Source organism: Gopherus flavomarginatus, chromosome 16, assembly GCF_025201925.1.
Source record: "Gopherus flavomarginatus isolate rGopFla2 chromosome 16, rGopFla2.mat.asm, whole genome shotgun sequence".
Classification (NCBI taxonomy): Eukaryota; Metazoa; Chordata; order Testudines; family Testudinidae; genus Gopherus; species Gopherus flavomarginatus.
In genome coordinates, this window is record NC_066632.1 from 5,082,759 (window position 1) to 5,110,360 (window position 27,602).

General features: G+C 45.3%; 1 protein-coding gene and 1 long non-coding RNA gene across 2 annotated transcripts in view; one reads left to right on the forward strand and one right to left on the reverse strand.

Moving 5' to 3' along the window:
- The window catches only part of LOC127035303 (uncharacterized), a 70,824-nt gene extending 47,888 nt beyond the window's left edge, over positions 1 to 22,936 (forward strand). The window contains exons 5-7 of the long non-coding RNA XR_007769645.1: positions 9,990 to 10,130; positions 12,936 to 13,903; positions 17,603 to 22,936. This is a non-coding gene — a long non-coding RNA (uncharacterized LOC127035303). The remainder of the gene's footprint in view (positions 1 to 9,989; positions 10,131 to 12,935; positions 13,904 to 17,602) is intronic.
- Positions 1,481 to 15,255, reverse strand: LOC127035295 (C-type lectin domain family 17, member A-like). Its single transcript, XM_050925011.1, has 8 exons — positions 14,949 to 15,255; positions 14,727 to 14,855; positions 13,247 to 13,297; positions 13,026 to 13,094; positions 11,710 to 11,823; positions 10,529 to 10,678; positions 2,390 to 2,501; positions 1,481 to 1,613 (listed from the first exon to the last, which is right to left on the reverse strand). The coding sequence occupies exons 2-8, from the start codon at positions 14,824 to 14,826 to the stop codon at positions 1,481 to 1,483; spliced, it is 729 nt and encodes a 242-aa protein (XP_050780968.1). The 5' UTR covers positions 14,827 to 14,855; positions 14,949 to 15,255.
- Positions 22,937 to 27,602: the final 4,666 nt, after the last annotated feature.

Genomic DNA, 27,602 nt, shown 5'->3' on the forward strand with positions numbered 1-27,602 from the left:
AGCTGGTGTAAATCGGCGTTGTGCTATTTGAAGTCAATGGAACTATGTAAATACACAGCAGTGGGAGATATGGCTGAGTGACTCCAAGGAGCAATGCTCATTTACATCAGCTGGAGATGTGGCCCCTTAACACCAATTATATTACACCAGCTATGGATTTTGCCCCATGGACTCTAAAGTGGTGACGCTGAATCTGATTTACAGCAGATTGGGCTGCATCCTGGCACCAGTTAGAATATCACCTCTCCAACAAGCAGTTGTTTAATTAATATGTTTATCCTACTATCACAGAGTTTGGGGGAGACAAAGGCTTATTTAGATGGCAGGAACACAGTCCAAGAAATGTCTTTTGGGTATAGACAACAGGACCCCCTTCAGTCAGGTCCATCTTGGGGGCCAGGGGAGGTCAGGAGGTCTGTCTGGCCTCCCCTCCATTTTCCCAGCCAGCTCCAAACTGAAACTCTCCAGCCCCTCCTCTCCCTTTGTCTCTTTCCCCGGCCAGGAGGTCACATGATCTCCAACCTCCCTCCTGGGTTCTCATTTTACATGCTCAAGTATTCTCCCTCAAGGAAAGTCTCAGATCCTCAATGCAGACAGTCCCAGTAAAACTCCCCTGCAACCTTCCCAGGTCAATACTCCCCACTCCCTGGCTGGGATGGACAGGGGGATTGTACTCACCAGATGGTTCCTTACCGGGTCTTCAGCGGTACTTCGGTGGCGGGTCCTTCACTCGATCCAGGTCTTCAGCGGCTCTGAAGGGCCCGCCTCCGACATGCCGCCGAAGACCTGAAGTGAGTCAAGGACCCGCCACTGAAGAACTGGTAGGGAACCGGTTCTTAAGACTTTGGCAGCTCATCACTGGGCAGGAGCCACATTTAATGCTAGAGCCCTGAAAAGAACAACCCCTCTCTGGGCCCCAGTATGGGAGGGAAATGGATTAGACAGTCCAATGCCAGTCAGCTTCTCCACCTTTGCTTTCCATGATCCTGTCCCATAGCTCCGCTCGCTGCAATAGCCGCCCAGCATGTAGAGCAGTAATACACGGACCACAGCGGCTCAGGAGCCAAATTAGCCATTACCATTATGCAAAAGAGCCACAGTAGGGTGAATTCATTGTTTCATTTACTATAGTACTATTCATATTTAAACAGTGTGATGGGAAATATTTAGTTTTATAACTATATCTATTATTCTCACAACAAATAAGTTAGTAGCTTACTGCAAGTTGATGACTCAATGGGTTAATAACGTAGTAAAAGCATCCAGATTGGTTAATAACTTAGATTGGTTAATAATTAAATCACAGTGTTTTAATATCATGTGCTGCAAAGAGCCACAGGAGACACATTAAAGAGCCTCTTGCAACTCACGAGAGACAGTCTAAGAATCACTGATTTAGAGAGATGAAAGCTCCAGAGGAGTCCCACGTGGGGCAGGCTGTGTGACACCTGCCCTCCCTGCTGTGGATTCAGGGACTCAGCTAGCAATTCTGTTCGCAGATCCAGTGCTCAGTCAAGGAGCAGATGGCATCGTTCCACTTCCCGTTAAAGTGCAGGCTGCCACAGTCCTCCCCGTGTGCCCCAGCATTGTTGGGTTCCCTGGGCCCCCAGAATATGAGGAAACCGAAGCCACATGAAATTAGAGGTCTCTGGTTTGAAAACCTCCTCCCTCATGGTGCTGTGAAATAAGCCAGCTCTTAGGGGACAGGTCTCCACGTCACCGACACCAATGGGCACTGACTAGTCTGATAGTTTTAGCACAGAGAGTCAAGATGGGCATGGACTGATCTGTCTACTCACTCCTTGAGGTGGTGCCTGGAGGTCAGGGCCATGGCAGGTTGGTGCTAGCCACTGAATAGGGAAAAGCTGGCCCAGCAACTCCTCACACCAGAGCTGTTCTCAGCTTGGACAACATCAGTTTCCAGTGCATTTTACAGGGGAGGAAACTGAGGCATAGAGCAGGAAGAGATGTGCCTCACAGTTGGCCAGCAGAGCACACTCATGGGGCTGGGACTAGAATCCAGCAGTGCTGCCTCCTTCTCCATGGCCCTGTCCCCTGGGCCATGTTGCTGTTCTCCCCCGCACCTTTCCTTAGCATGACACTCAGAATGTCCCATGGTAAAGCAGCTTTTTTCTCCTCAGGAACATCCCAGGTCCAGTCCCTGCTCTGTGCTGACCCTGGATGACATCAGTATAGAGGCAGTTGCAGACTCATAACCTTATTTTTTGGGTTTAGCCACTAAAGGGGACCAGAGACCCGTGTAGTATCAGTTGCACTGGCTCTATGCAATGCTCCATCTGGCTCTTTAGCAGGACAGGAGATAAAGCAGAAACAGCTGAGTGTAAGGGACAGTTCTCTCTCCAAAGAGGCTGAAGAAAGAGGGACTTGCCTGACAGACAGGAGGCTGCTGTCCAGCCAGCGCCACTTCCCTTCCTTCGCTGAGTCGCTAAGGCCTAGCAAGTACATTTGGGGCTTAGTGATGTGCTTTGACAAAAACATCTATATGGGAAAACAGGTGAAAGAGACAATCATGATCCCAAGCAGAAGGTGAGGGGGGAGGTGAGGGGTTTCATGGGGCCGGTGTTTGTGGGCAGCAGAGTCTATAGCTGTAGAGTCTGACCCCTCCCTCTGTTTTCCCAACCCTTTACATTAGGGCTGCCACCCTACATTTCCATGATGCACCAGGCACTCCCATGATGCATTGCTTTCTCTCTTCAAGAGGAATGACTATTGTACATCATGGGAGATGTAGACTGAGTGGGTTGTCTGACCTCCAAAGAATGGGGGCCTGAGGCATCCAAACTACAGCTCCCATGAGGCACTGCAGCAGCATTTCCAAATTAAAATGTTTTGATTTTCAGCCAAAAAATTAAAATATATAAAATGTTATCCCCAAAAACAAAATTTTCCACAGGAGAAAAAAAGCTTATTTTCTGACCAGCTGTACTTCAAAAGCATCATCTCTGCCTTCAGCCCTGTAAATTTCACCTTTAGCATAGGAGGTGAACATTGGCCTGTTTTGGGCAAGGACTGTTTTTTTGTGACGTGTGTACAGCACCTATATAAAACAGGGCTTTGATTGGTACTTCTACGTGCTACCACAATACAGATAAGTGATAATAATAAGGCTGAATATTACACTGCTGTTCCCTGAGAACTGCAGATAACTTTCAATGCTTCTACAGCTGCTGAGGATCTGCCTCTGGGGACTGTGCAGCTCATGGCCATAGGTCTCCTCCATCAAGGGGGACCAGGGAATCATCTTACAGTCCCTGTTAAGTCCCATTCTGCACCCTGGTAACTGGGGAAGCCTTAAATCCAGAACTAAAGATGGGATAGTGAAATACACACGCTATGAGCTGTGCTGCTTGTGAGTGAGATTTAGGTTCTGGTGACTCCAGATTCACACCATACCTTGCCCAACTCTGCACTACATGGGCATCCTCCCAGCACCAACTAGTCTTCCAAAGTCCTGTTCCCAGCAGGCACTGGGCTCAATTTAAAACTTAAGGTGGATTCTTCTTCGAGTGCTGTTCCTGTGGGTGCTCCACTCTAGGTGACGGCGCGTCCCGGTGCCATTGATCGGAGATTTTCGGTAGCAGTGCCTGGTTGGGACGCATGCACTCAGTTGGTATCTCCCATCTCGTTGGAATCTTCCTCAGTGCGAGCACCCCACACCCTCCTCGGTTCCTTCTCAACCGTCCTCGGCCAAAGACGGAACCCGGGGCAGTGCTGCCTTTTCTTCCCTGGTCTCTATAGGAAACAGTAACAAAGAACATAGAAATAATTATTAGTTACATCCCAGTTGTTTCCCTTCCTTTAGTGTAGTTACATAGTTAGTTACCTAGTTAAAAAAAAATCCCTCAGGCTTGTCTCCCGTTGAGACACTCTCCTTGGCCATCTCTAATTCATAATGCCAGGAGCTTCAGGATTCAAAAAGCGTATTTCTTGTCAGGAATCCATGTCACGGACAGATGGGCACTCATACTGTGTGAAGTGCCTCGAGGACACCCATGTCCCTATGAAGTGCCTCCATTGCACGAGCCTCAAGTCAAGAGCTCGTCGCGACAGGGATCTGCAGCTCAAAATGCTGATGATTGAAAAATCCTTACAACTGCTTTCGGAGATGGGAAAGGTTAAACCCGCTCCCACACGCTCCTCAGCCAGATCAGAACCAGTGGGCAGCGTTGCTCCACCCTCCCTGGAGCGGAGGCAAGAAGCAGAACTGTCTCACAGGAGAGACTTTAACAAGGGTAGGGGGTCTCCCGCAAGATCCCTACCCTCAATGCTGACAGCACCAAAGGCAGGTGCCTCAGCTTTTTCTAATGCCTCAGCCGTGGCTTCAACAGAGCGCAGAGGCAGGGACCCAACCTCCCATGTCAGGAAGGTCCTTGTGGCTCCGGTCCCCTCGGCACCGCAAACGGCCTCGGTGCCACCAGCGCAATCCTCCCCTGCAGGGAGAAGAACATTGGCACGGAGCCGATCTTCCACCCCTGCACCAGTAGCAGACCCCCTGCAGGGCCCCTCCAAGCAGTCTGCAGCACTACTGCCACTTTGACTTTCTCCTGCTAATGAGCGAGAGCAGAGAGCAGGCTCAGCTCAGCCCAGGGAGCAGGAGCAACAGTTTCTCACTCAATGTGACCTTTCAGTGCCACTTGAGCCTCACTCTCCACTCCTAGGTACACAGGGCTCATTTTTTGAACCGCCGCTCTTGCCATCTGAGCGGGTTTTCACTGACGGTGAACTTGATTTAGAGCAGCAAGCGGAGTTCTCCCCTCCTGCTTCTCCTCCACAGGCACCTCTGCCACCTCAGGTCACGGCTTAAAGCCACCAGCCTCAGTTTCCCAACTTTGCCCCCCCATGGGCGACACTTGGGTTCTCCTACCCTATGCCTTGGCCTCAGTGATGCCCTTGGCAACATCCTCCTACCAATCATCCTCCTTCTGTGCCTCAATCTCCTGCTCCGTCCACTTCTAAGGTGCCTGAGCCCCCTCCTGAGTATGCAAGTTAAGCACCATATCCTGACTCACTGACTCCTAACTCTCCATTAGCCCTGGACGGAGCCCTCCTCCCTCCGCCTCCACAGGCCGTGGACAACTGTAAACAACTTCAAGAACTTTTCAGGAGGGTGTCACTCAGTCAAGACACCATAATAACTCTAGCTCAGGAACCAATCCATGCAACAAACCTCGATGCCAACTCTGCCCACATATCTACACCAGCGATACCATCACAGGACCTAACCAGATCAGCCACACCATCACTGGTTCATTCACCTGCACATCCACCAATGTAATATACGCCATCATATGCCAGCAATGCCCCTCTGCTATGTACATCGGCCAAACTGGACAGTCTCTACGGAAAAGGATAAATGGACACAAATCAGACATTAGGAATGGCAATATACAAAAACCTGTAGGAGAGCACTTCAACCTCCCTGGCCACACTATAGCAGACCTTAAGGTGGCCATCCTGCAGCAAAAAAACTTCAGGACCAGACTTCAAAGAGAAACTGCTGAGCTTCAGTTCATCTGCAAATTTGACACCATCAGCTCAGGATTGAACAAAGACTGTGAATGGCTTGCCAATTACAGAACCAGTTTCTCCTCTCTTGGTTTTCACACCTCAACTGCTAGAACAGGGCCTCATCCTCCCTGATTGAACTGACCTCGTTATCTCTAGCTTGCTTGCTAGCACACATATATATACCTGCCCCTGGATATTTCCATTACATGCATCTGAGGAAGTGGGTATTCACCCACGAAAGCTCATGCTCCAAAACGTCTGTTAGTCTATAAGGTGCCACAGGATTCTTTGCTGCTTTTACAGATCCAGACTAACACGGCTACCCCCTGACACTCAGTCAAGATATCCCCTTTCAAGAGGTTCAGGAGACGCAACACAGAATCCTTCTGAATCCTCAGAATCCTTCAACCATCTGCGCTCTCAAAAATTGCGCTCCCTATAAACGAAGCACTCCTGGAGCGGCTGACACTCTCTGGCAAACCCCAAGGTCTTTAGTATCAACTTGCAAAAAGGTCGAACATAAATACTATGTCCCTGCTAAGGACGCTGACTTCCTATTTTCTTATCCATCACCGAACTCCCTTGTCATGGATGCAGTTGCACAGAGGAGGAAACAGTCACAATATCGACCCATCCCGCAAGACAAGGACCTTAGATGCCTTGACGTCTTGGGCCGCAAGGTTTATATGTCCTCCACACTACAGTTCAGAATTGCAAACTATTCTGCTCCCTTCGCCAGTTACGACTTTGATAATTACAATAAACTTTTGAATTTGCCTTCTACATTCCAGAGGATAGGAAAGCAGACTTCAAATCAATCCAGACTGAGGGTCAACTGATTTCCAGAACGGCCCTACAGGCATCTCTAGACAGGGCAGACACAGCAGCCCGTACAACTGCAACTGCTGTGGTTATGCGCAGATCCTCATGGCTCTCTGCATCTGGCATCCCCAAAGAACTGCAGACCAAAGTGGAAGATCTCCCTTTTGATAAGTTGTGATGGTGCCGCCCGTGGGAGCCAGCTGAGGTCACTCAATCAGGGTGAACTGCAAACAAAACAGGGCAGACAAATCCCAAATGCTGGTGGTTATTCCAATACTTAGATTTACCAAGCCAACACAAAACAGCTTCTATAGTACCTCACTGGTCACTTAGAAGTCCAAACCATGCAGTCTCCTTAAAGTACTCAGCCTCAGGCCTCTGTCCAGACACACCTGTCAGATATGATGATGATTCCTGAAAATCTTACTTCATCATATAAAAGAAAAGGTTCTTCCAATCCCAAAGGATCAGCCACATACCCAGGTTCAATTATAACTTAGATCTTACCCAAAATACACGCGATAGCCAATTGTTATTAACTAAGCTAAAATTTATTAGAAAAGAAAAGAGAGAGAGTGTTGGTTGAAAGATCAATATACATACAGACTTGAATTCAATTCTTGAGGTTCAGATACATAGTAGAGGTGAGCTTGTAGTAGCCAAAAGTTCTTTTAGAAATAGTTCAGAGGTTATAGTCCAATGTCCATATTCAGGGTGGCTCCAGTCAATGACTGGGGATCTCAATCCTTGTGGCTTAAGGTTTCCCCCTCTTGAAACCCAAAGCAGATCTGAGATGAAGCAGGATCGTGTCCCAGGCTTCTTATACATTTCCAGCAGCCTTTCAGCCTGAGAAAACAATAGGCTTAACTCCTTCTCCCAAACATCCTGGCAATTAGCACAGAGTAATTTATCCATTAAACAGTTCAGATACAGGTTACTACAACCTTCAAAGAGGCACATAGACAATAATACTATTTCACTCAAGTATCATCTTAAATGCTAATATTCCTTTTTTGATCTTTGAATTAAAACTATAGCAATAGACAAGACTTGTTTGCTTACATCACAAGACCTGAGCAAACACTTCCCCTTCTACCTCTAACAATGCAAACTTGCATTTCAGAGATCTATTCATTTACATATCTTGCTAACCAGTCCTTAAGGTTCACCCATGGGTCAGGTCAGTCGGTGAGGTGAGTTAATTAACTCTTTCTGGCCCTGTCACCTTTCAATGAGATATTATATTATACTCATAACATCACATAAGGACAAACTTTCTCCTAGCCTCCTACCCTTCCCCCTTCCTCATCCTTCTTCAGGGACCCTTCTCATGACCACTTACTTCGCACAGAAGTGGCGCATCTTCTACAACTAGGTGCAGTGGAACCTGTGCCAATGCAAAATCAAGGGACAGGTTTCTACTCCCATTACTTTCTAACTCAGAAAAAGACTGGAGGATTGAGGGCTATACTAGATCTACGCCGACTGAACAAATTCGTGAGAATACAAAGATTCAAGATGGTCACACTGGGCACAATAATACCTGCACTGAATCAAGGGGACTGGTTCACAGCCCTCCACCTACAGGATGGTTACTTTCATATATCAATTCATCCAGCTCACAGACGCTTCCTATGATTCACAATTGGTCACAACCATTTTCAATACAGAGTTCTTTCTTTCGGACCCGCCACAGCACCGAGAGTTTTTTTTCCAAAACTCTAGCCGTGGTCATGGCTCACCTCCGCAAACACGGGGTCATGCTGTTCCCCTATCTGGATGATTGCCTCATCAAGGGCAACTCCTATGGCGAGACACTTCAAGCTACCCATTTCGCTATCTCCTTCTTTCACAGGCTAGGCCTCCAAATAAACATCTAAAAATCCACCCCGACACTGAAACAACAGATCGAGTTCATCGGAGTTCATCGGAGCTCATCTCGACTCAATCCAGAGCAAGGCCTTGCTCCCATATCACAGATTCCTCGCTATCATGCAGCTCAAACGCGCACTCTCTATTTGACCAAAACAGATGTGGTATTCCTGACTACTCTGCATATCCTCCCGTCACCCATGGGCTCTCCCCAACAGGCCAGACCACGTTTCCCAGGACAACGGATAGGTTCTTCATCCCCAGCTCCAAAAGCTCCACCTCACAGCCTGGTTCCTTCATGGTTCCAAACCCATGAACTAGCCTGTTCTGAGCAAGTCCAACATGTCCTCCTGCACAGTAGGAAAGACTCCACTCGTAAAACCTACCTACAGAAGTGGAAGCGTTTCGCCCTCTGGTGCTCACGTAATCACTTAGCACCCAATAACATGACCCTCCCTAACATTCTAGACTACCTCCTGAAACTAAAACAGGAAAGACTTTCGCTCAGCTCCATCAAAGTGCACCTGGCTGCGCTTACCACCTTCCATGACCTATTAGACTGTTATTCATTCTTTACCCACCCCACCATAAAACGCTTTCTCACGGGCCTGCAAAATCTCTACCCTGAAATTTACCCAAGAGCGACAGCATGGAATCTTAACCTCGTTCTTCATGCTCTCATGAAACCTCCATTTGAGGCCTTGGCTACCTCCTCTCATCTCCATATATCCATGAAGGTGGCTTTCTTAGTTGCCATAACATCAGCAGGGAGAGTTGGTGAAATGAGCGCCCTAATGGCCCGCCCTCCCTACACAAACTTCTCCAAAGACAAAGTCACTTTGAGACCACATCCTAAATTTCTTCCTAAGGTGGTATCGATCTTCCACCTCAACCAACCTATATACTTACCTACATTCTATCCCAAACCTCACAAGACTCCGCAAGAGGCAATCCTGCATACTCTCGACGTCAGGCGAGCAATCGCCTTTTATTTAGACAGGACTAAACCATTTCGGAAGTCCCCATGACTCTTTGTTTCCATTACCGAAAGATCGAAAGGTACGGCTATCTCTAAACAACATCTATCCAAGTGGATCTCTGACTGCATCAGATCCTGTTACCATGCACAAAATCTTCAACCACCCGAAGGCATTAGAACTCATTCCACTCGAGCCATGTCGACATCTGTTGCCTTCCTGCACAATGTCCCCATTCCTGACATCTGCAAAGCGGCTATGGGGTCATCTGAACACAAGTTTGCAAAACGCTATGCTCTCACGCAAGACACCACGGCAGACACCATAGTAGATCATACAGTACTATCTACAATACTCACTGCCGCATCTCCAAAGTCCCACCAACCATAGTGGGTACTGCTACACATTCACTTAGAGAGGAGCACCCACAGGGACAGCACTCGAAGAAGAAGAGAAAGTTACTCACCGTGCAGTAACTGAGGTTCTTCGAGATGTGTGTCCCTGTGGGTGCTCCACTCCCCGCCCTCCTCCCCTCTACTTTGGAGTACTAGTATGATGTTCCACGGTTGAGAAGGAACCGAGGAGGGTGTGGGGCGCTCGCACTGAGGAAGATTCCAACTAGACAGGAGATACCAACTGAGTGCGCGCATCTCAACCAGGCACTGCTACCGAAAATCTCCGATCAATGGCGCCAGGACGCACCGTCACCTAGAGTGGAGCACCCACAGGGACACACATCTTGAAGAACCTCAGTTACTGCAAGATGAGTAACTTTCTCTTCTCCCGCAGGGCAGGATTCCTTCTGCAACGTCTTCATGAGGAATCTGAAGTGGGGTCTTCCCTAGGATATCAAAAGGCCTTTCCTAGTGTAAAAGTAAGCTCCTGTGAAAAGCATTTTACCTCTGGGTCAGCAGCTGAAATCCTGCCCAGGTGAGTAGCAATAAAATTTTATTTTTAGGTTCCCATGAGACGCTGTGATTTGAATTCATATGGGATTATAACTGCCCCCCCCCACACACAAATTTTGATTCACATCAAACCATCCACATCTGACACTGAGATTTCTGTTCACATAGCTCACACAACATTTTTCAAATGAGTGTAAGTATCGAGTTCCCCTCAATCCCCCCTGAATAGCAAGCAATATCAAAAAAAATATTTCTAAATTCCTGGAGAACCTGGGCCAGTCTGTGATCTCAGTTATGCTTGCGTAAATCTAGAGTAACTCGAGATTCACCCTGGTGGAACAGCACAGAATCTGGACCCTTGTGCTTAATTCCTTCCATTCTGCACGATCCACAATAGGAATCTGAGTGGATGGCTTATCTGTCCCTCTTCAGTGTTAACGATAACCAAGCCAGACCTTTGATCAGTACAGAACTGCTTAGTGTCCGGCCACGATTTAGTTGATGCTGAAAAGAAGTAGCAACTTTTCTCAAAACTCTGCCAGTCAGGTGGATATTTTATGGAGGTGAATTCTGTCAGAAGTCAAATTATGGGACAATCTTGATTAGAGGGTCAAAAGGCAGTCTAACTGCTCACAAGCAGTTAAAGGAATTCTAGAATTTATTCAGTATTTGGACTTATTCATGAATTTCTCCAAGAATTTTCCCCGCACCCTGCTGAAAAGCTTGCCAAATAGTTTGTTGCAAATATTCATACTTCGATATTCATCCTCTGTGGGGTGGTTTTATAAGTTACGTGGCAGTGTCATCCCTCTGAGGTGGTAGCAGATGGCAGGGCCTGATAAATCAGTTTCCCATTGAAAAATAAATCAGTGATTTAATATTTTCCGAGTATAACTTGTTGATTTTCGCTCAGGGCACTAGTCCTGAAAAAAAGGTGCCCATAAACAAAAAACAGGCCAGTCTGTGATCTCAGCCCAGACACTGATGCTCAATTTCCTGGTACAACTCTGCCCAAAGAACCGACTCTAGTTAGAGTGTGTCAGGCAGGGAGCAAACTCCCTTGCTAGTTGCAACAGCTCCCCTCCAAAAGAATCACAGCCTGCAAACAACAACACAGCATGTCTTGAAAGGCTGACATGTTGGAAAGAGAACTTGCAAGCTCCTGTAATACCCACCGCACCATCTGGTGGCTTCTGCCATACACTATTGTATCCATCCCATGTTAGGCTTCATTATGTATTTAGCCAGCTAGGGCCAAGATTATCAGCTGTGTCTGTTTCCATTGAGTGGAGGGCAGGTATCAGGGAATGGGTTATGGTTCCCCGAGTCTCTCGCTGGCTCTATATGAACTCTGGGCCCAATGAGAGAATCAGGGCCAGACAGGAGGGTGGCATCGGAGACATCTGTGCTAGCTCTACAGCCACTGGGGACTCCCAGCTGGGGAGATGTGGTCAGTTTCATTGCAGGGGGAGCTGCGCAGGCCATAGGCCTATTGAGAACATGATAATCAAACGTGCTGTTCCCTATTGGCTTTCACTGACTCTGGGCATTTGAGGTTAATGCTGTCGCAGGCGTCACAGCCCTACCCGGCGCCTCTTTACCTTTGAGGTTTCGTAACTCGTCCTGCACCCTGCTCAAGACCTCCTGGAGCCTGTCATGGTCCCTTCTCACCTCAGCCAGCTCCTTCGACATGCTGTGTGTTAGGTTCCTTAACTCTGTAAGGGCAGGCAGGGGTTCGAAAAATGCCACCGGAATCAAGAGGTTGATATTTCTGGGCTGGCTCAGACCTTCTTACACAGCAGCTGGAAATTTCTGTGTGTCCATCTATCTGCAAACACAGTGTCTGTCGCCATTTACAGCCTTCAACTTTTCTATGCTCTGATACCGGAGTCCACTTTTATATTATCTAAGCACCTCTGCTATCCTGGGCTCATTGATTTTCCTTCCAGCCAATTGTTGTATTCAGTGAGTGAATTTTTACCTCAGTAGGCTCACAATCACATGGCCAACATTCCACTTCTGCATCACAGGGTTTTTCTATGGAGGTCTAAATCCATAGTCATGGCACTGACACCAGCAGAGCCAAGATCAGAATCCAGTTCATGTTAGCACTGGATGGGCCTGATACCAGAAAGGCTGAGCATTTCCAAATTCCTTCTGCAAGTCAAGGGAGCTGTGAGCTCTCAGCAGCGCTGAGTGAACCAGAGCACCACATCAACACCCCCAGCCCTTCATTCCCACATATCTACAGGGTACTGAGACCACAGTGCAGCAAAGCCCTTAAACACAAAGCCGGTGATTTTCAACCTATTTTCATTTTCAAACCCCTGAACTTTAGAATGGAAGTGAGGACCTCTTTGGAAATCACAGGCATAGTCTGTGGACCCCCATGGGTCTACGGATCACAGGTCAAAAACCACTGCTCTGAGCATGTGTTACACCGCACAGTAATCAGGAGTGTAGAGTTGTTTGACAGCTGCTATCATGGGAAACAATTTGGGGGTTGAACTGGGGCCCTCCAGGGTTAAAAGCAGAAACTACTTCAGCGTGAGATAAAGCTGCCGAACCATCTCCTAGATCAGTACAGAGGGGTTACCTGTCATACGTGCTTACCAGTGGGTTACACATGCAGAAGTGCCTTTGCTGGATCCGAGTCTGAGTTCCAAAGTTCTGCTGCAGCATGAACTGGGCTCAGGATAAAACCTGGGGTGGCCCATGGCAGCAAGATGCAGCTCATGCCAAACTAAAATGGGATTATCCATGTAGGGCTCCCTGTTCCATCCTCATCTTTCCCCTTTCTAATCCTCATTCTCTCCTTCCATTTCAGCTTGCCATTCACATGGGAAGCTCAGACCAGGAGTCCCTCTACAAGGAAGTAGCAGTAATCAAGCATTGGAAGGAAAAGGATGTGTCTCACCTGTGGCTTCCTGGAGATGTGATCGGTCTTTCTCAATCCCCAGCCTAACCCCAGCAACCTCCTTGGACACTGAAAACAGTGGGGGCAGAAAAGAACTGCTGTACATGGGCGCATTGAAGGGACAGACCCCATCCATGTGCAACCCCTAGGATTTTATTGCACGTCTTGTGACAAGGGAACTGTTTATGCCCAACCTCTTGAGAAACATCAGCAGAACATACCATTAAGAGGTTGACTGTTAAACACATTGAATTCTTTGGACATCTTCAATTCTAAAAGGAAGATGAGAAAATGAGGAGTTTCCATTTTAAATAACAACACAGGACCTCATGCTGCCCCACCCACATGTTCCACCACTGAGGAGCACTGGAGGACCATTGACCCAGGAGTCTGTGAAATTTCTAGTGCAAGCACAGTCATTTACAAGGATGTAAATGGGTTTCATTTATAGCTATTACTCATTTATATTACAGTGCTGCCTACAAACCCCACTTGAGATTAGGACCTCTTTGTGCTGTGTGCTGCACAACCCCAAATTGAGATTGGGTCCCCTTGCTCGGGCACTGCATAAACACAGAGTGAGAAAGGGTTACAATACAAATAGACAAGAAATGTTACCCATTTCAAAGATAGTGAAACTGAGGCACAGAGAAATGAAGTGACTCATTCAAGGTCACACAGGGAGTAAGTGTCAAACTGGGAAATGAAGCCAGATCTTGTGAGTTCCAGCCTATGCCTTAGCCACAACAGCAGCCAACCTCTACTCAGCTGGGGCTCGGACCCCCTTTTGGAGCTGCAGAATCTGAGTACTAACCCACTGTTACTGTGATGTTCTCAGTATCCAGGACTTGCTGCACAGAGACACCCATGCAGTTCAGGTGGGTGAAGGCTTATTACAGAGTTTAGAGTCCCAGGGGCAAATTAGCAAATTACACCAGTGTCTATTAAGAGAGATCCAGTCAATGACTGACGCAGGGGAACTGTGGTGGAAAAAAACAGGTCAGACCGAGGGCTGCATTAAGACAACCCAGGGGCATCAAGTGCACCCCAGCATGATGGCTCCCATTGGCCCTGGCCCTGTGCAATGATCCCAACTATAGATAGGTTGGCAGGAGCCATTTGCTGGGTGTTTGGGGACACACCAACACACTGTTCTGGGTGGGCTGGGGCCTCCTACTTCCCTTATTCCTACTTCCTTTCTTCAGATGGTCAGGGGAGTGTCCTGGAGGAGACGGGTCTCAGTTCCCTCTCACCCAAGCAGTAGTTGTCTTTATGGGGGCCCCAGGCATGTTCCTACTCCTTGTACAGACCAATTCCACTCATGCCCATGGCTTCCCCAGCAGGATAAAACTCTCCGCCAATGAGACACTGGTAGAAACGTGACCTCATCAAAACAAAATTTCATTGGATAATCCATGATCCCAGGAGCAGGACAATGTTATCCAAAAACTTCTAAAAGCTGCTTCCACTTCCTGTGTTTGTCCCACACCCCACAACATTCTAGAGTCCTGTCTGAGCTGGGATCAGATCCCCAGCTGCTGTATGTCTGCTCAACTCCGCTGAAGTCCAAGGAGCTACAACAACTTCACCAGCCCTGCAACTGACCCTGTGGTCCCAACTCTGCCCTCCCATGAGGTGTAAGGAACAAAAGAGATCTGCAAAGTCTGACAAGGGATAGAAACATTTCCTTTATCCTCTCACCTAGATAGTCCTGATGATGTGACAGATTTCTCTTGACATCTCTTCTAATAGTATCTCTATCCACCTGGGCTTCCGCAAGACTCTGAGACACTGTAGACATGAGGCTTTTGATAGCAGAGTAAAATTTATCTACAGGAGAAACCAATATCTTTAGGGACATCCATGCTGCTGTAAAATGCACTTTCCTCCCAGGTACTACCCAAATCTTCTGATGTCCGGTACCTCATGCTAGCTGTGATCCTCCGCTAGAGGTGCGTTGTGCTCAACACAGGGATTCATTATTCTGGATATCAGCTCGGTCCTCGGTACAATGTAGAGCTGTGTTGGGGCTGCTCTACGTCACACTGAGCTACCAGTGGCCCCAAGATGTGCACTGCAGCTGTTACTGCTACACACGGGAGCGGAATCTGGCTGGACAGCTCAAAGAGGCATAGCAAAGCTGAGAGTGAAAAGGCTCAGACTTCTCAGAGCAACGCAGGGTGCTGACTGCTATGTGGAGCAGAAAGCTGCTTCCTGCCACAAGGAGCCTGTCTTGTGACAAGGCAACTGTTTATAACCAGCCTCTTGAGAAACATCAGCAGAACATGCCATTGAGAAGTCAACTGTTAAACACGTTGAATTCTTTGGACATCTCCAACTCTAAAAGGAGAATGAGGAGTTTCCATTTTAAATAACAACACAGGACCTCATGCTGCCCCACCCACATGCTCTACTCCCTGAGAAGTGCTGAAGAAGGACCATTCATCCAGGAGTGTGTGACATTTATGGAGCAAGCACAGTCATTTGAAAGCATGCCTTGCCACAACAGCAGCCAACCTCTACTCAGCTGGGGCTCAAAGCTGCTTTTGGAGCAGCAGGCTCTGAGTACTAACCCACTGTTACTGTGATGTTCTCAGTATCCAGGACGTGCTGCACAGAGACACCCATGCAGTTCAGGTGGGTGAAGGCTTATTACAGCGTTTAGAGTCCCAGGGACAAATTAGCAAATTACACCAGTGTCTATTAAGAGAGATCCAGTCAATGACCGATGCAGGGGAATTGTGGTGGAAAAAACAGGTCAGACCCAGGGCTGCATTAAGACAATCCAGGGGCGTTAAGCACACCCCAGCATAAGGGCTCCCATTGGCCCTGCCCTTGTGCAATGATCTCAGCCATAGGTAGGTTGGCAGGAGCCATTTACTGGGTGTTTGGGGACACACCAACACACTGTTCTGGATGGACTGGGGCCTCCCCCTGCCCATATTCCTTCTTCCTTTCTTCAGATGGTCAGGGGAGTGTCCTGGAGGAGACGGGTCTCAGTTCCCTCTCACCCAAGCAGTAGTTGTCTTTATGGGGGCCCCAGGCATGTTCCTACTCCTTGTACAGACCAATTTCACTCATGCCCATGGCTTCCCCAGCAGAAGAAAATTCTCCACCAATGAGACACTGGTAGAAACGTGACCTCATCAAAACAAAATTTCATTGGATAATTAGTGGTCCTAGGAGCAGGACAATATTATCCAAAAACTTCTAAACGTTGCTTCCAACTCCTGTGTTTGTCCCACACCCAAAAACATTCTAGAGTCCTGTCTGAGGTGTGGTCAGATCTGCAGCTGATGTACGTCTGCTCAGCCCCACTAAAGTTCAAGGAGCTACATCAACTTCACCAGCCCTGCAACTGACCCTTTGGTCCCAACTCTCTATCCATCCAGGCTTCCACAAGACCCTGGGACACTGTAGACATGAGACTTTTGATAGCAGAGTAAAATTTATCAACAGAGGAAACCCACTACTAAAGTTAAAGCCCCTTCTCTGTTAGAGAAGGAGATTATTGCATTTGGGACATGCCCTTGAATGCAAAGTGCAGTGGAACCAGATGTAACATTTGATACCTTAGAAAACAGGTTTGAGAAAGATGTACAAATGTACAAGCTGAATGCCAGTAAAAAGCAAATGGCCGTAGTATGGCTCTTTTGGCAAGCTGTAAAAGGCAATTTTATGTAAGGGGGAAATCTGTGCAGAGTTACAAACATTACAAGAGAATTTTAAACTTGCCAGGAAAATTTGGAGCAGGAAGTGAGGCAGGCACAGATAGTGCAAACTCAGTTAGAACAAATAGGGAAACAAAATAGGGAACTGGAGAAAAGAATGATGGATTGAGAAAAGATTAAAGCAGACAAAGATAAATTAGATCATCAAGTGATAGGAATGAAACAGTTAATTCAAGATCTGACTTATGGAAAGGAAGAGAAGATCTCAAGCGTTTCTCACAGTTGGTGCAGGAGAACTATAGCAGGACAGAAAAACCAAGGAAAAATACAGGAGCTGCAAGTTACTACTTTGTGTCAAAAAGAAAGAGATTTGGATTTGGGTTTGGATTCCAATGATAGTTGGTAGGGAAAGGATCTGCAAGGAGGTTAAGAGAAAAGGTAATTTGACCAACCTGGAGAGGGGCTTTATACTAAGTTGAGGGAAGAAATAAGAAACTGACCTGGAGAGCTTAAGCCAGAAAAGTGTGTAGCAGTGATAGAACGGAGATCAACCATTAAGGATGGCGAAGGGAGGAGGGGAAGAGATACAGTCAGAGCAGACACATATAATTCCTGCAAATTCATCAGATTCATAGTTGATGGTAAAGTCATTAGGCCCACTGAATATGAAAAATTTAGCTCCATGGCTAATACAGTTGGCAGAGTTAGGAGGAACAGAGAATTTAAATATTAGTGAATCTTATAGGCTAATCAGGGCAGCTACCACTGGAGAGATTAGACAGCCAGTAGATGGAATGAAAAATGTTCTGGACAGGCAGCCAGAAGCACACCAACTGATATCATGATTTATTATGCTGTTAGGGAAATATATATGCCAAAGACCTATGAATGTTTTATCCTGTGCAGATCACGTCAAGCCTGGAGATTCAGCCAGGGATTACCTGTTAAGGAGAATAACGTCAAGATTCTTGGCTGGAGAAATACAACCAGTGACTAATCCCAGGGTGGAGGTCTCCAGACATGTCACACCTGACTTTTTGATGGCAGTTGATTTGAATCAGAGGGAATTATGGATTGATACATTTGAAGGATTGGACAGTAATTTATTAGCAATGTCTGCTAATTTGGTGAACCAAGCAGCCCAGGATGAGGGGTTAACTGTTAAGGATGCATTGGAGCACTGGATAATATGCCAACAAATGATGAAAGGGGGAAGCCAGGTAGAAGGATTAAAACCCAGAGTACCTTTTGTTGAAGCAATAACACTCAGATGATATCTCTCAGGATACCGTGAGAGAGGAAGAGGCCATGGTAGAGGACAAAACACCCCACTCCAAGGAGGTAGAGGGTAGAATAATCAAAATGAGCCCCAGAAGGGAGTAGATGTGATTTGGAATATCACTTGAAGGTATTTGAAATTGAGAGGAGTAGATATGGATAAGTGGGATGGGAGACGTACTGATGAACTTATCAATGAAATGCAAAGGATGGAAGAAGAAATGTTTAAGGAGCAGAAAAAGGTTGCAGCTGTGCAAACTGAGGGTTCAGAGAACCCTGGTCTATAGGAAAGCCCCGATGACAAGTCACTCCCACTGGAAATGGGTCCTCAGGAGTGGGAGATGGTAACTAGATGAAGATGGGATTCAAACGGGAGGCCTAGGACAACTGTCATTGTGGGAGATAATGGACCCAAAGATGCCCTCTTGGATAGTGGGGCAGGTGTAAATATTGTCAATATAAATTGTGATTTGACTCAATCTGTGTCAGAGATTATTAGAGCAGACTCCTTAATTGGGAGTGACAGGGAAAATGTATCATTCAGCAGAAATAGCTCTACCCAGAGAAAGAGTGGGGGATTTTTGTTGTAAAGAATAAATGCTTCAGACAGATCAGCCAGCTGAGCCAATAGCATTGGGGACTCCCTTTTTTAAGAGGAATCAGTTCGTTTGGGATTTAACAGATACTGCAGCAGCAGCTGGAGCCCTGGGCCATTTTAAATCACTGCCAGAGCCCCAGGTGGAGTGGGCCAGTCAGCATGGATAGGCTGTCTGGAGGAGGCTGACCCCCAGTCCCACTTTTCCACCTGCCCCTTCAGCTCAAGGCCCCAACTGTTCCAGAGGCCCAGAGCCAGGCCCCCATATTGATAAGTGTTTAATATTACTTTCACCCCTGGTGCAAGGTCACACTGCACAGAGGATGCTATTTTTAAGGGTGTCTTGCTCCCATGGGCCAGACCTTGGATGTAGCAGGTGTACAAAGTCATACTGGTGGGGCAGAGAAGTGCATTCTCCAAAATGGGGTCTCCCATTTGATACCAGAAAAATCACCCCCAGTTTTTCCCACTACCGGATGGGAGACAAACCGGCCAAAAAGAGGACCATTTGGTTTGAATCCAGACAAGTGGCCTTACTTGGCCAAACTGCCACGTGGCATTATGCCCTGTATTCTTTATTATAATATTATTATGATATGATTATGGCATAATTCTGATTTATTAAATGTAAGCTAGATGAAGTAAGATATCATTGGAAAGGCTATGATTCAGTGAATATGACTGTCCTATTCCTATGCATGTATCATTTTGATATATGAAGTTAGGAATATTGTGTATACATCTATTGGAAATTTGTTTATACCTAGAGAATGCCAACTATGGAAAATAGTCTTGCAATCAGTCTTGATGGCTGGCTTGGAAGGGTCATTAGGAAGAACAAGAGGTCTTAGAAGATGCTAATCTCCCACCAGGGAGCCTTCCTGAGAATCCTACAGCCTCCGAGTCCTGGCTGCTGTGTCCCTACACGGACATGTGACCAAGTCACCTGGTACCAGACTCCATCATAGAATACTAGTGTTTTCTCACTAAAAGGAGTGGGAACTAAAGTTAGAGACAAAGCATTCCTGCCACATGCAAAAGCAGGCAGGGGAGTGACATCATCACGGTTCTTCACTGACTCCCAACCCAAAGGAGACTCTTGGAAACACCTGAGAAACAAGGACTGAACCGGGGAGAAGGGCTGGACCCAGGCTAGAGGGATTTCTAGCCTGTGAAAGGAATACCTGGGTTTGAAGCTGCAAGCAGGTGCAGCTTGCTCTCAAGAATCCCTGCAAACTGCCTAAAACAATTAGGGTGACAATTTGCTTCTCATATCCAATTTCTTTAGTATATTAAGCTTAGATTGCATTTTTATTTTATTTGTTAGGTAATCTGCTTTGATCTGTTTACTATCCCTTATAATCACTTAAAATCTCTCTTTTGTAGATAATACATTTATTTTTGCGTTGTCTAAAACCAGTGTGTGGGGGAGTCATTACCTGGGGCAAAAAGCTGAGGGAGGAGGTGAATTTCATGAGCTTATGCTGTACAGTTCTTTGTGCAAGCGCAAGATGGTATAACTTTGGAGAAACTGGACAGTTCCTTAGCTGAACCTTCCCATGCAGAGCTGATCTCAGCAACTGTGTGTGAAGCTGCAGCTGGGTGTGTCCCTACCTGTATGTGTACTGGAGAGGGCTTGAGAGCCTATTGCAGCAGTACAGTGTAAAGGGAACCTGGGCTGGATGGGCTCAATGGTATCTACTTTCAGGTGGCACCCCTGGGGGAACCTGTCACATGTAATTCAAACATGTCCTGTATATCTCTCCATTCTCTCGAACCTGCTGAATCTTGAGAGTATTTTCCAAAGTTATCACATTCATGACCTGGTAAAGCTGTTAGACCTGCAATAGAGGTCTCTTTATGGGAAGGAGATCAGGCAGATAGCGGACACAATGTTGGTATATAATACTCTTTATTGATTACAAAATAAACCTTATTCACTATACATTCACACCCCAAACATACTATACCACAGTCCAAAGGTTAGAATGGTCCCAATGGCCTGTCGAAATTCCTTCCGATAATAAGATCATAAGATGTGGGGAGCCATCAAAAATCACATCTATATCCAAACGGCGCTCTGGATCAATAAAGGACTCGATCTGCAGAAATTATAGGCAACCATTTATGGTCCATTCTGTCGCGTTATTGGTTCTCTGCCCTTGTTTACTAGGCCTTCTACCTGCACAATTCCAAAGAGACAAGACTGGGCAGCCACCATAATCCAAGGTGTGCCATTTCCTCCAATCCTTATACAATTTTAAATCTGTCCAGCTGGTGTTGTTTCCTTTTCTGATGGTTCAACATTCTTTTCCCAGAACATAAGAAGATTGTTTTCACACAAATAGTTCAAATAGTTCTTGACCTTAAGTTCTTGCTTCGGTTATCAATTTGCAAAGCACTCATTCATGTCAAGTACGCGTCATGCATACCAGGCCTCAGCATGCCTATTACATATTACCTATTACAAAGATATATGAATTACAATGTGTGTGTGTGTGTGTGTGTATGTGTGTGTATATACCTATAGCCCAACATTCCCCCCTCTTGATACATGATTAATGACATTAATTATTGTATCACTTTATAATTTAACAAGCAATCCAATTTTATATATCACTTGCTCCAAAACTCCCTGTTGCTTCCGTATCTGGGAGTATAAGCATAGCATAAAAAAGCTTAACAAAATCATTAATGGAATTAATATGACAATACGATGGTGATCATTAAATTTAGAAGAGCTGTGACGCTGGGAGACTATCCTTTAAAAACGTCATACCAATGAGAAATTGCCAGTTCTTTTTCTTCTTTCCCCAATTTTAATATTTAACCATTGTGGATCAAAATGTTTATTTTTCCTTGCTGAGCAGACTTAGATACATCTTTCGCATATTGCCCATTAGTTTTCCTAAAGCAACTCAATCTTATTATGGAAGGATTTGCCATTACACCATTTCCCATAATTTAAGAGCCATTGACTCATTCCATCCCACATGAGTATTAGCCAATTCTTGTTCATCAGTCACATCTAGGATGACTACATCAAATCCAAAACTCCAAAAGGTATAGTTCAGAGTACTCACAGTCATATAGAGGGAGGGATAGCTCAGTGGTTTGAGCATTAGCCTGCTAAACCAAGGGTTTAGCTCAATCCTTGAGGGGGCCATTTTGGGCAAAAATTTGTCTAGGGATTGGTCCTGCTTTGAACAGCGGGTTGGACTAGATGACCTCCTCAGGTCCCTTCCAACCCTGATATTCTATATTGTTCTCATCATAACTAAATCTAAACATTAGGTGACCTTCTCCCTTAGTATGTACAAATACCTCCATTGCTCTTCCAAATCTTTTGGCTTTAGATATTCCGATGTCACATTTTTGCCATCTTCCCACCATATTTCAAATTCTATCTCAAGATTTTTATTTACATCTGGTTTTGTTTGTTCCTGTTTTACCCATTCTGTCCCATGAATAGTCAAATGTATTATTCCCTTTGATCCATACCTCCATCCTAGAGGTGGTCCCACATGTATATCCACGTACCCCTAAATTTCCCCAAGTATTCAAAAAACATAAAAGCCAAAATCCATATTTCTACTCTTTTTTAATTATGAGGATGCTCAATATTGAAGCCAGGGCCATTATTCCATAGCAATAATGTCAGACGCTTCTGGCCGTATTATTTTAAATATTTACACTAACCTCATCTATCTTCACTTGACTCCGGTACTATTTTTTTATTTCCTAAAATATAACACACACAACACAATTCTTCTAAGCAGCACAAAATGCAAGACAAAGTCAGCATAAGCAATAAGCCAGGTACAAAAATTGTAGCACCGTATGCACACTCCAGATCCAAGGTCTGTACAGGATAATATCTGGTACAATTGGGTATTCCTTTCCCTCTCTAACATGAACTGAAAGAAAAAGAACAGAACATTATTTAATCTTTAGGCATAACTTGAATTGTGAGGTGTGGAGCCACTTTCCTCTTTTCCCCTTCTTAATCTGCACTACAGTAGGTGCAATTTTATTCATGATGGAAAATGGTTCAACCCATCTGGACTTCAGGACATGATTTTTCAATATTAATTTCAAATACATTACTTTATCTCTGATTTTCCATAATTTACTGTCCTGAGCCATATGAGAATCCACATAATCTCTTGCTTTTTCAATGGTGTCAGTTAATTTAAATTCCATTTTCTTAAATTCTATCAGTAACTCCATTACCCACTGGGTAACTGATAACTCCTCCTCCTCCTCCTCTTCTTCTTCTGGGTACAATAATGGGCTCCACAATCTCATAGAACTTCCAAAGATAATTTGATAGGCTGGTAGCCAGTTCCCAATCGATCACTACTTCAGATGGCTGCCAACACAATTGGCAATGTATCGTTCCAATCTTTGCCAGTTTCATTCTACTATCCCTGATGATTGAGGATGATAGGGAATATGTAGTTGTTGCTTTATTCCTAAAGCTTTTAATAAATTTGTAATTACTTTTCCTACAAAAATGTGACCCATTATCTGAATCAATTATTTTTGAAGTTTCATATCTACTAAACACTACTTCCCACAAGTTTTTGGCAGTGGTCTCTACAGTATATTTTCTGATGGGAATTGCCTCCACTGATTCAGAAAACGAATCTACTATCACTAGTAAATACTAGTTCCACCTTTGGGTCTTAGGTCATATATCAATGTAATCAACCTGTATTCTACTCCATGGCCCCACAATTCCTTGGTGCAACAAGGGTCCTGAATTCAGTGATCTATTCCCATCTGCTGCACACCTTTTGCAGTTTTTAACAAAGTTTTCTATGTCCTTTCGTACCTTAGGCCATGTTCCAATTTGTTTTACCTTAACGAGAGTTTTCTCTATTCCTTGATGGGCCATAGAGCGACACAGGTTAATAATCTCTTCTCTTTGAAGTTTGTCAGGTACCCACTTTACCTCTCCTGTTTCTTATTCACCACGTATCCACCTTGTATCGTCCAGTTCCCCCATCTTTCCTTATGTTTAACCTCTTTTAATGGCTTGAGCTCTCGTAACTCCCATAATCCCAAAGGTTCCTTTGCTGCTAATTTAGCTAAAGCATCTGCTTCATCATTCCAATAGTTTTCATTCTCTTCTTATTTTTGATGACTTTTAATATGTCTTACTCTTAATTTTCCTGGGTGTTTTTTCAACCAACCATAGATACATTTCCAATCCTTCTTTTGGACCAAATTTTTCCCCTCAGCTGTTTCCCAAGGATTCTTTTTCCAAATCCCAATCCAGTATAACAGTCCTTGTATCATAAAATCTGGATCCATATAGATATAAAGACAGACTGCAACTTTATTTTTCTGTTTAAGTAGATCACTAAGAGCTCTGACATCTGCTCCATGAGCTGGTCATACTTATAGAACCAGAAATAGTTTCCCCATCAGTTTGTACAACTGCATGGTGATGGTGCACCCCATAAGGCTTTATGGAAATATGTTTATGAATATATATATGACATAACTAGAATATTTTTATGCTACATATGCCATGTTACATATCTCTGTAAAGGTTATGATCTACCAAACCTATTCATCCTATTTGTATGCATGTGTCATTGCTGTATTCGAATTTATTAATATTGGCTGTATACTTGCTTGATTTTAAATAACCTTGGTAAAGCATTTGGTCAGCTTCTTGAGAAAGGAATATGCAAATTAAGTGCTCAGTCAAGAAACACTTAATCAACAATGGATCTTGGAAGGCTCCAATCCACATAAGAAGTCTTCCTGGAGACATTCAAGATAGCATGTGGGCAATGGCTGCTGTCTGTAAAAACTGAGTCATGCATGGATATGTGACTTGCCCAGGTGACTCCAAAGCTCATCTTGGAGCTGGACTTTTCATAGGAGAGAAGACGGGGTCTGCACCCACAAGAGAATGTCTATTTAAGCCTGTGGGAGACCCCTCCATTTTGTCTTCAGCTGCCTCTCTACCCCCAAGGATACCTGAGAGAAACTGGAACAAAGGACAGTAACTATATAGAGTGCGAGTGATTGCTGGACCCAGACTAGAAGGGGACTAGTCTGTAAAAGGAAGCTTACTGGAACACCTCTGAGGGTGAGGTTTTATCTGTATTCAGTTTTCTTACTGAATTAGACATAGACTTGCACGTTCTATTTTGTTTTGCTTGGTAATTCACTTTGTTCTGTCTGTTACTACCTGGAACCACTTAAATCCTACTTTCTGTATTTAATAAAATTACTTTTTCTTATTAATTAACTCAGAGCATGTATTAATATCGGACGGGAAGGGGCAAACAGCTATGTATATCTATCAGTGTTATAAAGGGTGAATGATTTATGAGTTTACCCTGTATAAGCTTTATACAGGGTAAAGCAGATTTATTTGGGTTTGGACCCCACTGAGAGTTGGGTATCTGAGTGTTAAAGACAGGAACACTTCTTAAGCTGCTTTCAATTAAGCCTACAGCTGTTAGGGGACATGATTCAGACCTGGGTCTGGGTTTGCAGCAGGCTAGCGGGTCTGGCTCAAACCAGGCAGGGCACTGGAGTCCGAAGCTGCCAGGGGAGGAAAGCAGGGGCAGAAGTAGTCATGGCACATCAGTTGGCAGCCCCCAAGGGGTTTCTGTGATACAACCCATCACACGCATATCCCGTATATTTCTCACGGTTCTCATGGTATGAACTACCATCTGTAAACCAAACCTCTTTTTCTCTGAGGCTTAACACTTCATCTACTAGGAGTGTTTCTTCAACTAACTTTGGTTCAGTTTCTGGAAGTGGGCATGCATGCTCAGCTCCGTCTGCCAGGAAAGCATATGGTAGCATCATTGCTTGTTTGCATCCAGTGTTGGTCTCCCCCCGCCACTACAGAAAGGATGTGGACAAATTGGAGAGAGCCCATTGGAGGGCAAAGAAAATGATTAGGGGGCTGGGGCATATGACTTACAAGGAGAGGCTGAGTGAACTTTGGTTTTTTAGTCTGCAGAAGAGAAAAGAGTGAGGGGGGATTTGATAGCTGCCTTCAACTACCTGAAGGGAGGTTCCAAAGACCATAGAACTAGCCTGTGTGTGGCAGATTGTAAGGAGGCGGCATGGTTCCCCACTGCCCTGAAGAGGGACGAACCCCAATGAACCCTCTGTACACAGATGATAGAACAAGAAGCAATGGTCTCAAGTTGCAGTGTAGGAGGTCTAGGTTGGATATTAGGAAACACTATTTCACTAGGAGGGTGGCGAAGCACTGGAATGGGTTACCTAGGGAGGTGGTGAAATCTCCTTCCTTAGAGGTTTTTAAGGCCCGGTTTGACAAAGCCCTGGCTGAGATGATTTAGTTGGTGTTGGTCCTGCTTTGAGCAGGGGATTGGACTAGATGACCTCCTGAGATCTCTTCCAACCCTAATCTTCTATGATTCTTATACGTAACATCTCTGCTAGTTAGCATCGAGGTCCATTGGACCACCCTGGTATTTGATACTCCTTTCCCCTGCAGTTTCTCTGATAAAATATACTTCAGGGGAGAGTGAGGTGTTAGTATTATAATAGGGGCTGTGCCAGTGGTCAAAGCAAATGCTTCAATGGCCCACACAGTAGAAGCTTGCATCAAGGATTGTTTTCAATTACAGAAAGCTTTCCAGGCTCCCACTCCCATTCTGCTTTCTTTATTAGTGGGCTTTGGCCATATAAAGTCAGTTTCTGCTCAGTGAATTCCCATTTCTCATGTGTCTCTGGGTGACTGCTCTGTTTGGAATGTGGTGAGCAGTGGGTGGTGTTCATTTGCCTTATTTCCTACTGAACAACACAACACCACATTCCTAGTGGCTACACACATTTCTTCGACTTTCAGTTTGCCGGGAGCGAGTGGAGTGATGCTGGCGTTGTTTATGAGGGAGGCATTAATCAGAGGGGCCATTATATCATCCTGCCAAAAAAGTCCTTGTTCTCTTAACACTATATTGGATCCATACCTTCCTCATTTGAGTGCCTGCTTGGACACAAGTGTAAAATCCCCAGTCCCTGCCTGAATAAGAGCCAGCAGAGCTGTTCTGAGCAGATGTCATGAAGGTCCATGGGGATTAGGTTCATGATTACAGGATATCAATGTAGAAATACAATTATTCCCTTCCCTTTATGTTCTGATAGGCAGGAAAAATCATGGGCTTGGTCCTCTGCTACTATAAGTCCATGTTGCTCCATGAAAATATATGGAGTTACATTGCTTTATACCAGCCACACTTCTGGCCTTTCAGCCTCGAGATATATGGACGTGTATGTATCCCTCCCCTCGCCCAGCACTGATCCAGACATGCAAAGCACCCCCTGCAGGGCACAGAAGAGCACTCAACCCAAACAAAGACATCTGTGGGAGCATGACCCAGGCTGGGAGTCAGTTGAAGAAGCAACTGTAGATGAGCCACTCACTAAGGGCTTCTCTATATGGGAAAGTGTTACCACTTATGCCAATACAGTGATACAGGTCTTGTTATCGCCATCTAATCCCACATGTGGACAAATTTATTCTGTTCAGCCTAAACTCCTTTCAAAGTGACATAATATAAACTGAATAAAGGTCACTCTTCTGCTAGACTAAGAATCCACATGAGGGTTTAACTTCAGATAACAAAGTTAATTTAAATTCACAGTTTAGTTCATACCAATATAATGTAGAAAAGGCCTAAGAGTGACCAAAGAGTGGGGGCAGTTTTCCCACTAGTGTAAAACAGCACTGTTCCAGTGGAGTGAATGAGGAGAGAGCCCCAGCTGGGGAAAATCAGTATCACTCCTTTGGGGTCAATACACCCATTTATGGCAGCTAAGGGTCTGGCCTTATGTAATAAGCTTCCACACACTGAAGAATGGAACTGTGCCCAGAATTAGCTCTGAGACTAGGAAGAGGGAAATTAACTAGCATGAGGAAGCTCATCAGAAATGACCCTAATGTTTAAACTAAGGAAACCAAACCATGGAGCCCCACAGGCGGAAAAGCCCAGACACGCAGGCACAGTGAGGTTCCCTGCTTAT